The sequence below is a fragment of the Lactuca serriola genome, chromosome 6, assembly GCF_051521515.1.
Source record: "Lactuca serriola cultivar US96UC23 chromosome 6, Lser_US96UC23_V15, whole genome shotgun sequence".
In the NCBI taxonomy this organism is placed as follows: domain Eukaryota; kingdom Viridiplantae; phylum Streptophyta; class Magnoliopsida; order Asterales; family Asteraceae; genus Lactuca; species Lactuca serriola.
In genome coordinates, this window is record NC_136413.1 from 61,665,001 (window position 1) to 61,676,784 (window position 11,784).

The 11,784-nt window shown below is 35.2% G+C and overlaps 1 protein-coding gene across 1 annotated transcript; it reads right to left on the bottom strand.

Moving 5' to 3' along the window:
* Positions 1–7,322: 7,322 nt before the first annotated feature.
* Positions 7,323–11,015, bottom strand: LOC145059165 (actin protein 2/3 complex subunit-like protein). The gene is made up of 11 exons (XM_079007029.1): positions 10,837–11,015; positions 10,377–10,548; positions 10,215–10,277; positions 10,014–10,119; positions 9,759–9,863; positions 9,597–9,670; positions 9,394–9,523; positions 9,231–9,303; positions 8,798–8,989; positions 7,681–8,023; positions 7,323–7,583 (listed from the first exon to the last, which is right to left on the bottom strand). The coding sequence occupies exons 1-11, from the start codon at positions 10,908–10,910 to the stop codon at positions 7,527–7,529; spliced, it is 1,389 nt and encodes a 462-aa protein (XP_078863155.1). The 5' UTR covers positions 10,911–11,015; the 3' UTR covers positions 7,323–7,526.
* Between the last annotated feature and the right edge of the window lie 769 nt (positions 11,016–11,784).

The following is an 11,784-nucleotide window of genomic DNA, read 5'->3' on the forward strand; positions in this document are numbered from 1 at the left end:
TTGAATATTTAGTGATTATAGATTAAGCCTTTAACCTATTAAGCTTAGGGTTTGGGTTTTTGAACCATTGGAATGGTTCTTAAGGGTAAATTTGGAAACTTTACCCTTCCAGGCGTTATTTCAGTTAAGATCTGAGTAGTGGAGCTTTTAGTTTTGAGATTGGTGACTTAATTTATTAAGAGGTTTTGTTGACTCAAGAACTCAACGAGTTCATGGGTGAACTCGGCGAATTGGAATGATTTTTCCTGATTCTGCTGTCTAAAGGGGAAACTCGGCGAGTTCATGGGTGAACTCGACAAGTTGGATCAACTTTTCGCGATTCAGTTGATTAATGGGGGAACTCGGTGAGTTGAGTTAACTCGGAGCATTGACTTTGACTTTTGACTTATGTCTTTGACCAAGTTGTCCTAAGGGGTGTTTGAGGTAATCTGAATTGTAAAATATGGGCTTAGTATAAGGCCCATATGCGATTGGGCCCAATTTGGAAAATTAGGCCATTATTGGGCTTTCATGGATTTTATGGTTTTGGATATTGTTAGATTTAGGCTTGGGCCTTAGTTATGAATCTTGTTGGGTCAGGGGTAAAATTGTTATTTTACCTCAAGTATGGATTATGTATGGATCATGGTTTGAAACCTAATTGCTAATTGGGTGATATTTTGGTATTGTTAGCTCAAGAAGTTATCAGGACAGCAACTAAGGATTTCTTACAGTGAATTTCAGCATTCGAGGTGTGTCTCCTCACTGTTATATGGTTCGAAGGCACCAATACCAACCCATTTGGTTTATGTGTTATAGTAAGACCCGAGAGTTAGCCCTTGGCATTATGTATGAAAGACCAGGAAGCGGCTCTTGGCTAAGCAGTTAATATCGGCGATTTCCAGGTGATTTCCAGGTGGGATATCGGTTATCGGTACTTTACAAAATATCAGTGTCAAATATCGATCCAAAATATCGGACCGCAAAAATCGGTGATATTTACCGATATTTAACCGATATTTCCAGGCGATTTCCAGGTGGGATATCGGTTAAGTAATTTTACTTGCTTGTTTTAGTGTGAATTCATGGCCTTAAGTCTTATGGACTTAACTTAACTGAAGTCGCTATTATGTTAGGTACTTAATTGTTAGTTTTAGGTCATAGACTCATGTTTTAAATATTAACCGATCTTATTGTTATGTTAATTGTTACATACTTAAGTGTTAACTTGCTAGTTTCTATAGGTTTGACAATGTTGATGTGTTAAGTACATAATTCTTAAATGATGATGATGATATTAGAGTTGATGTGGATGATCTAGATAAAATAATTGGATGCCTTGTTTGATGTGGACTTGGAGGAAGATTCCATGGCTTGCGTAAGATTATGTTTCAAACATTGACAGTTTTGAATTTTGACTTTTTATAATACTTTTATATAGGTTTTATGTTTATATATATTAATTATGAATGATATAAAAATACGGATATCCCACCGATATCCCACCGCGATAACCTATATCCTAAACATCCGCCTTTGACCGATATTTGATTTTGGACCGCAATAACTGCCTAGGCTCCTGGTACATTGTATGCAACACCAGAGTCTGAACTCTGGCAAGTAAATAGTTACGTAGTATAGTTTGTATGTTAGTTGTCTTTGTAATGCTTGCATGGAAGACCAGGAGGTGGCTCTTGGCACTTGTTTGTAAGACTCAGGGTTGTGGCCCCCGGCCTAGCAAGAAAGATCACGAGGTGGCTCATGGCATAAGGGCAAGACTATGGTTGGCACATAGCACATTTATTGATTATGATATATGAATGTTTTGTATGGCTCACGGTTATGTATGGCATGTATGGATCGTTTGATATGTATGGTAAGTGGTATATGGGGAATTCATTAAGCTTTGTGCTTACGGTTTAAAGTTTATGTTTCATGTACTCCAATTTTCAATTGGAAGAGCTTGGGACGATCGCAGCGCATACACCCGTGTTTTCCGCAATATGTGATCTTTGGATTTTTGGGCTTGAGGGACTTTTGGAATTGGGAAGGATGAAAGAAAGGAACATGCGCTAAAGCTTTTCTTAACCCTAGGAGATAGCTTGTCCGGGGAGGATCGTCGGATTTTCAACAATGCAAAGAAGGATCTTGTGAAAGAATACAATTGGGATAAGTCGTAGTATTTTTATGTATTAAATGTAGTTTTAATTTATGTTTTTCGTCTAGTATTAAGTCGTGTTTTAGAAAGTAAGTTATGTTTTAAATTTTTAATCGTATTTTATATTTTAAATTAATTTAACCTTTTTTATTTCAATATTAATTGTTTGTCTTTGACCAAATTAATTCCACCAACTTTCATTAAATTTTTCAACCACCATTTCAACTGCTATAAAAAAGATCACACTCACTATAAATAAGACTACTATAAACAAAGAAACGAAACTATCATTCTTTCTCTCAGAAAAAATATCGTCCTCGTCGTCTTCTTCGTCGAATGATGTTTTTGATAACGTGATACAATCGGTCATCTCCATACGTAATAGGCTAGAACGACATCTTAACAGCATTGAATCGAGTAATATGCAACATAAACGAAGAAGATATATTTAAAGACAGTGTGAAGCAGTTCACCAACTTCTCATGCATGATTATTTTGACAAGCATGCTCTCTTTGAAGGATATTATTTCCACCGGCGGTTCCGGATACATAAAGATTTTGTTTATGTGTATTGTAGAAGGTGTAACTTCAGTGTCTGAGTATATGTAGCAACGCCTGGACGCAAGAGGTATGTTAGGCTTTGATCTAATTCAAAAATGTACTGTTATATTTCGTATGTTAGCATATGCCACCCCCCCTGATGCACTAGACAAGAGTTTTCAAATGTCTGGATGTACCGTCTGAGAAAGTCTTCACGAATTTTGCATGGCTATCATGTCTTTGTATGGTCCACGATATTTGTGTTGTCCTACTGCTAGTGACATACAAAGTTGTATGCTCATCATGGAAATGTGCATGGTTTTCATGGGATGTTAGGAAGTTTAGATTGCATGCATCGGAGATGGAATGTGTGTCCTAACGCATATCAAGGACAATACACAAAGGGAAATTATCATTATTCCACAGTCGTACTTGAAGTTGTAGCCTCACCAGATTTGTGGATCTGGCATGCCTTTTTCGGTAGTGTCGGTTCGCTTAATGACAGTAATATTCTCAATAATTCACCAATATTCAACAAGTTGTATGACGGTACTGCCCTAGATTCGTCATTTGTACTTCGAGGAAATACATACAAATTTGGGTACTATCTTGTGCATGGTATCTATCTTGACCTTTCTATTTTCGTTAAAAGTTTGTCATGCCCAAATGACCCTCGGAGGTCCAAATTTAAGATAGTCCAAGAAAAAACAATAAAAGATATCAAACGATCGTTTGGAGCACATAAAAAGCGTTGGCAGGTAGTTGCAAAAGCATCCATGTTTCATGATATTTCTACTATGACAGAGGTGATGTAATCATATTGCATAATATTATATTAGAACATGAAGGAAACCCGATATTTGTGTACGAAGAGAATGAAGTCATCCCAGAGACACAACCACTATAATATGGTGGTCAAGAATGGTTACAAAAAATGAAGATAGTTCACAGTGTAGTAATCTACACCGATCTTCGTCGCCTCTTGACCTATCATCTTTGGACGATGAACAACCTTAATCTAAATATGCTACTGAAAGACGAATTGGAAGGCCAGTATTTGGAGGAAGACTTGTTGCTTTAGTGTGTTTTTTTATGAAGTGTGTTTTTTATGTATTAAGTCGTGTTTCTAGGTATTAAGTCGTGTCTTTCGATGTTAAGTCATTTTTGCAGTGGTTTTAATTATTAAATCGTGTTTCTAGGTATTTTAAGTTCTAATTTATTGTAACTCTTTAATTTAATATGAAATGTTTGTGTTTTAAAAAATATAATATATATTATAGTAATTGTATGTGGTTTAAAAAAATAAAATGTGTTTAATATTTGTGCACAAAAAAGTTCATATATTAAAATAAACTAATTTAATTGAATTAGAAAAAGAAAATCAAAAAGAAAATAGAGTGCTAGGTGTAACGTCCTGATTCTCAGGTATTGGTTTAAATAAGAATTTCTTTGGTTTTAAGTCCTACTCGACGAGTTGGTTGCCCTACTCGTCGATTAGCAACGGGGTGGGATCGCGTGTTTAGTGACCTACTTGCCGAGTCCATGAAGGGACTCGACGAGTAGGAGCTAGCAGATGAAACCCTAAATCCCGGGGTTTTGCACCCTATTTAAGGAAGCATAAGCCTCCTTTAGACTCTTTACAGTCCATTGAGAGCTCTGAAAACCCTAATTCGTGTGGTGTTTCATTCTTGTGTGTTTAAAGCTTTGTAGATGAGATCTTTTGGGAAGAAGAGCTTGGAGGACAAAAGGCTAGGGGCAAGGAGGTGTGGGAAATCAGAAGTCTACCTCAGATAGCATCATCTGGAGGTATCAAGTCGTCACCTTTACCTCATTTTTCTTCTAGACCTCTTTTGGTTGAGATCTAGGCTTTTATGGATCTTTGAGTTGATAAGGTGGACTATGGACTAGATCTGAAGTTGTAACTTCAGATCTGGACCCTTTTTAAGTCCTAGAGTCATAAAGTTTCTGGTTTGGACGTGAATGAAACCTCCCTTGGGTAGGAACCCCCATTTCGGGTTTGGATTGGACATTTGGAGCCTTTATAGTTATGCATGCATGTAAAGTTTGCAACTTTACATGAAAAGCATGCCTTAGAAGCTTGGATCTGTAGTTTGGAGCCTCTGCATGGCTCAAATGAGTCTGTATGGCAAAAAAGGATTGAAGTGACTCGACGAGTCGCATAGTCGACTCGGCGAGTCATATGAAGATAGGCATGAAATCGACGATTTGGATGAACAACTCGGCGATTCCATTGGAGATTTCATTAGACTCAACGAGTTGTATGAACAACTCGGCGAGTCGGATGATATTTCCCCAAGTTGTGTATGCATGCGTATCCGTCGAGTTGCATGAAGGACACTCAATGAGGGGCCGTAGAGTTTCGATCGTAAACCGAAGGAACTCGACGAGTCACCTCGGTGACTCGGCGAGTGGGCAAGTACTTCAAGGAACTCGGCGAGTAGCCGAGGGTGCTCGGCGAGTTAGGGTCAACATGGACTGTTGACCTTGACTGAGGATTTTGATTTTGACCAAGGGTTGACTAGTTGGTTTATGGAGTACCTGGTAAGGTTGAGGACTTATGGGTATATTCGTATTATGGTTATAGGTGGTGGAGTCTTTGGCAAGTGATCCGAGAGTGGGAGTTTATCTACCGAGTCGACATCTGCAAGGTGAGTTATCCTCACTATATCAAAAGGGTCTAAGGCACCAAGGCTGGCTCTTTAGTTGTTAGGGTTATGATATGATATATGCAGTTATGATCTGATAGATCGGAATCAGGATAGACAGTATGTTATGCTTTTATGATCCTTAGGGATTGTTATGTTAGTGGCATGCTAGTTCGGTGCTCTAGTTATAAGAGATTGCTATGATTGATGATCAGTAAGATAGATATATTTGATATCTGTATATGCCAGTATATGCTAGTTATGCGCACATGATTATTTGCTCGTTGGTTGGGTTGAGGCGGTCCTGCTTTGTGCTGAAGGCCGACATACCCTATGAGCGGTCCGGGGAGACTGTAGGCCCACGTGGCGGTCTAGTCATGTCGAAGGCTCAGTATAGATTCAGTTAGACTGTAGGCCCTGTAGGGCGGTCCAGTCAGGCCGATGGCCCATTATTCATGTTGATTGGTTGATTGTTACTGATATGGTATTATCAGTGTGGTATTGGTATTTTGGGGGTAGCTCACTAAGCCCTCGGGCTTACAGTTTTCAGTTATTGTTTCAGGTACTTCAGGAGATCATGGTAAGGCGAAGGCGTGACCGTACCGCTCCTCATCCTTATGATCTGGCTCTTGGGACACTCTGATTGAATAATGATTTGAAAACATCTTTCCTGTAAACAATACTAGTGGGTTTTATTTGTGATTGAAAAATTTTAAATTTAGCGTAAAATTTATGGATGTTATACTAGGAATATTATCACTCTCTACCGAATGCTAAGATTAGGGGCTAAATGGTCAAAAATGAGGTGGCACTCAAAAACCTGACGTGGTTGTTGGACATTAGACCACTCTCCTTAGCCTTAGTGGTGGTTAGTAGAGGTTAATTGTGGTGGTTGTTGGAGATTAACAGGACGGTTACCTGGAGGTGTTGTCTGTGGTTAATGAGGTATGTTGGATGAACTGTTGTTGCCGGAGGTGGAGGGAAAAGGAGAAGGCGAGTTTCTGTGGGATAGTTGGCCCCACTTATTTGTAAATTGTTTTAATTAATTTTTTAAATTAATAAATAATACATAAATTATGAAAAAGTGAAAAAGAAAATATACAAAGTGCAACATATACTTTTCAAGCCTATGAAGGATGAAAAATGCAATAAAATGATATCTTAAGGACCATCCGAGTGCAAAACAAAAGTTAGGGACCAAACATGAAATTTACGCAAACAACAAGTAATACTAATCATTTTCTTAAAATATCCTTACATGATGTCACACGATGTACGAAGAGCATTGTGATGCGCGGGACAGAACACCTTGGGTGCGGTGAATAAACATGTCGAGTCCCTTTTCTGGTCCTATTGTCCAACATCCGATTTCTTATATGAAGTTGAATACACCAGATAGAAAGTTTATCATCATAAAAAATACACATATGCAGGCCTAATAGAAAGTTTATCATCATACAAAATACACATATTCACAAACTCTTGTAATATAATGCATCGTGAATCAATATTTAAGGTCAAAAAATTAGTCACAAGTTTGAAGAAATCCATCATTAAGTATATGAGTGTCCTTTCAAAATTATCTTCAGAAACACAAGCCCAACAATTTAATATCTACCATGATAAAGAGTAAACATATTTAAAAGAAATTATCATAGATAGCAACTTGCTTCCGAGATGGAATACTTGCATAAATGAAGGTTGAGGTTCAGTAACCACATTATATGAGTTTTTATTTCAATATGGATTGAACTTCTTATTGACATTAGGCTCTTACATCAACCACGGATTGAACTTCTTATGGACATTATTAGGCTCTTATATCAACAACCCATCGGGCTGATATATACCTTAATTACATCTCACATGATGCTTTTTGGTTATGGTTAGCTTGTGGTTGCTCAAAGAATAACACCTTAGCAAAAACAATACACCATATACTTACAAAATGGTCAAGGATTCAAGTTCAAATAGCCACATAACAAACAACTATGTACTTGATTTATCACATAATGCTTCCAGTTGCAAACAAATACACCATTTTCAATCATAAAGTATACATGCAACACTTTTCAAAGTACATCTACCATAACTACAAAACCAACACAGGTCAAATGGCTCATTACAATTTTACAAATCCCCTTGAAAAGATCAACACCAAATACAAATTAGCATGACTAAAACTACACTATCATTGTATCACTCGTGACTTGAACAAGATAAGAGGCTTTACTTCGAACCTACACATTGTTACACAAAACTTCATCATATAACAAAAAACAAAAAACAAAAACCCAAAATATAGAAACACGATAAACGAATTAATCACATACACACCTTTGAAGCATAAGACCTTGTGTCAGTAATGTTGATTTGACAACAACAATTGCGTAGATAGAGGCCCCACATTTCATTCAACAATGTCTTCTCTTTCATCATTGGATTATATAAAAACCAGTTTTCAGTCAACACCAAGTAATTATAAATTCTAAAAAGATCACAAGTTTTGTCTTTTAGATTGATCAATGTCAGTTGTCTTATCAACTCTTCTTCATCCTCTACCTTATCAAAATAGCCTAGAAGAAATCGGAAAGCAATTTCACTTCTAAGTTGCTTGGAGTGCAAGCAAACTGAAGGAATACACTCAACAGCTCTCAAGCAATTTATGTCCAAAGGAATCCTGTTTTTACAAAATCAAAAAAGATAGTTTTTTTTTTGGTAATTAAGATAAGAAAAAAGTCAATAAAAGTCCTTATATTTTGGCATTATAATCGATTTAGTCCTTATATGTTTTTTTATTCAAGTAACTCACGAAAACCAACAATTATATTCATTATGACCCATTTATATCGGAAAACTTTCAAAATCTAAACCTTTGAGCCAGAGATTAAATTTTATTACAAATTTGGTCAAAAAATTTACACTTTTGGCCTAAATTTTAATATTTGGTTACTAATTAATCCTAAATTTAGTTTTTTACATCTTTTTTTCAAAATTTTGTTTTGAATATGTTTTTTAGCTGTAAAAATCAGATTTATAACAAAAATATATTTTTTCACATAAAAAACCTTTTTTCTATATAAAAACTTTTTTATATGAAAATATATTTTTTTGTATAAATATGATTTTATAGTAGCAAAAAACCATATTCGAAACAATATTTTGAAGAAAAAAGATGTAAAAAAACCAAATTTACGATGAATTCGTAACACAACATTTTGAAATCTTGGCCAAAAGTGTAAATTTTTGGACCAAATTTGTAATAAAATATAAAACTCTGGCCAAAAGTATAAATAAGAGTCAAAATGAATACAATTGTCGATTTTTGGGACTTAATTGAGTAAATAAAAAACATATAAAGACTAAATAAATTATGAGACCAAAATGTAAGGACTTTTATGGAGTTTTCCCTTAAGATAAATGAAAGAAAAGAAAATAGTGGTGAATAAAAAACCTTGAAGCAATGGATTTTGATATTTTTGTACAGCTGGCACTCCATTCTTCATCTTTGAAGAAATTAATCAAAGATATCATACATTCATATAAATCCATAGACAAGCCTAGTAACTGTCGATCTAACATAAGACAAATTATAACAACCACCAACTCTTCTACTTCTGATGTGGAGAAAATAAAATGAAAATTCCTACAAAATAAATTAAAAGAAATTTAAAATTTTGTTACTAAACATGTCATGTGGGCCCGTTTGTTATGCAGGACCAAACAGGTTGTACTGTGTCTGATGTTAATAATTGCAAATTTGTGTCCCATCCAAAAAGGTGGGACAGGGTGTTGGTTTTTGTCTATTGCTTGTGCAAAAGACGTAAATGCCCTCATTATATTGATCATTAAAAATATTTGTATTGGTATATGAAATTTTCCCTAACCTTGTTTGGCTACAAGTAGAGATGTATTTGATCCATGCTCTAATGTTTTGAGGTGGGCCCACGTGTTCAGAATCTGAAATTAGAGAAAAAAGGAATTAAGTAAGATGCTATAAAGTATAAAATTCACATAAACATAAGAATGTTGCTATTTCTTGAATTATACCTCCAAGGTCCATTTCAGTATCACAAGAATCTTTTTTAGGTGAATTCAGTAAATATCCATAAGTTTCAAGGGCACCATTGAGTTCCAAATAAGTTGGAAGCCAATCAATCTTTAAAGACAATGATTCACCCTAAATAAACCAAGAAAATAAACTAAATTATACATGATGAATTATATTGACTTGAATTAATGACAATTGACACCTCATTTTTTAGCAAAATTGCACACCAAAAGTTGACTGCAGCACTTCTGAGAGCTTCCTTTGATGAGTACAACACTGTAATTATAAACATGGGAAAAAAATAAAATGTGAATTATTGTGTAAAAAATATAAAAGTGTTAGGAGATGAATGAGTTTAACATACTTAAGTGAAAAGTCCATGTTGCTATGGATTTCTCTACTTTGCCACATTTTTGGACCAATTTCAATAGCCAGCCATTAGTCAATAAACCCTCAAAGAATGTTTCTCCTGCAACAAGAAGATGACAAATACTATTGGTAAGGGTAATTACAGGATTGGACTTTGAAATTACCAGATTGCCCTTTACTAACATGTTTCCAATGTTTTTTTTATTACCATGTATGACATGAATGGATACTTTTTTTTAAAAATACTGACCTGATTCGGTACTAAGCTCAACCAATGAATTCACTTCATGGTTCAAAAAAGAATGAAAAATAGAGCAACTTTGAAGATTGGTAAATTCAAATGAAGGTGGGGATTTCTGTAAATTGTAAGAAGAAAATTGTGTTATGATGTGTGATAATATACAAAGATTGTTAATCAGAAATTCAAAAGTCAAAACATCATCTAATAAACCTGGTTCCCAAAAACTTGAAGACCCCAAATGGAAACATCATCCTCATCACTTAGTTTTGTCATCTACAAAATACAACTCATTGGGTTACATTGCAATGAAAGAACAACAATGTTTTATACGAATTCAGATAGATAATGAAAAAATAAGAGCAAGATTTGTGCCTTTTCATGACATTCGTCAACGTATTTAGATAATTTGGCAACTCTGCCGTCTTCGTCATCATCAGAGTTGTAGGTTTTTTTGGTTTTAGCTATTTTTGATTCTCTTTCGATTACCCTATTCTTCTCCTTGTAGTGATCCACTAGTAAATCATCCAGACCAATCACTTTTTTCCTGTGAATTTACAGTTGAAGCTTAATATATTTGAGATATAAAAAGTAAAACTGTTTTTGTTAACTATCAAAAGAGGAATTAACCCTTAAACTGTAGTGAAATCAGATAAAATCAAAAACCCTAACAGTCGAACATGTCAACAGAAGTCAAAAGGTAATGACCAATAACCTAAACCCTAATTTTACAGATTTTGAAAGTTCATACGAATGAAACGATGCAAGATAACAAAAGCGGGAACGAAAGAAACGTTTCGACTTTCAGGAAAAGAACAAAGGGGGTTAACGTTACCTTTTTTTGGGGGCGACAACGGGTGAAGATGCGAGTAGAGCATCCGACTCGAAATCAAAAGGGTCGTCTTCCATATTCTGAAGTTTTGAAAGATTATCTGATCTTCGAGAATCGAGAATCTCTTCTGTGTTGAGGAACCTGACACCGTTTCAAACAAGACGCCTTCCGCCGCGCCAAAACTGGGGAAGAAAACCTTTTGGATGGACCCGACCCGGTTACCAAACTGATAGGTCTTTATTCGGGTTTTCAATCCGAACATCAAGTAATTCGATCCGCTTATTAATTGGGCTTTGGGCTTTGAAGTGGAAAACACATAGTCAACAATACAAGTTCAAAATTGAAGCAATACTAACAACAACAATTTCAAAGCCTCACTGACTCATTTAGAAGCAATAAATTTTCTAACGAAATTTGGGCAGGGCAATGGCTGCATTTTGACCAAAACTAGTTTTACCCAACACAATACCAACAATTTCAAATCAACATACAAGTTGAAAATAGAAGCAATTTTTATCATTTTAAGCGAATAATGACATTTGACAACTATTTTAACATTTATAACCATAAACCATAAAATGAACTTTTATTATTTAAAGTTATAACGAAATATATATTTGTTCGTTATTTAAAACATCAAATCCCAACACTCCTAAAAATAAATTAAAATTTTATTTATGAATTAATGGAATATAGTCGATATACGTCGTACTCTAAGAGGCTAAGTTCTAGAATTCCTAACTCCAAATCCATTTCTCGATCCAGAGTTCTAGACGTGAAAGGCATGTATTTTGTTGTTCATTTCATTCTAGTCAATGTAAAATGCTAATTATTAGTTAATTTAGAGATGTGCATAATTTGTATAAATTTAACATGTGAAAAGCTACTCAAAAATAACATGTCGGCTCTTTGACCCAAAATCAACCCATTAACCCGCAAACACATATTAAA

Bases quoted from the DNA above. Each gene is read 5' to 3' on its own strand.
- LOC145059165 (XM_079007029.1), bottom strand. From the start codon at position 10,910: ATGGAAGACGACCCTTTTGATTTCGAGTCGGATGCTCTACTCGCATCT. The intron at 9,671-9,758 runs GTATGTTAAACT...TTATAATTACAG, and splicing joins AACATGGACTTTTCACTTAA to TGTTGTACTCATCAAAGGAA. The intron at 8,024-8,797 runs GTTTTTTATTCA...TTGTAAAAACAG, and splicing joins TCAAAATCCATTGCTTCAAG to GATTCCTTTGGACATAAATT.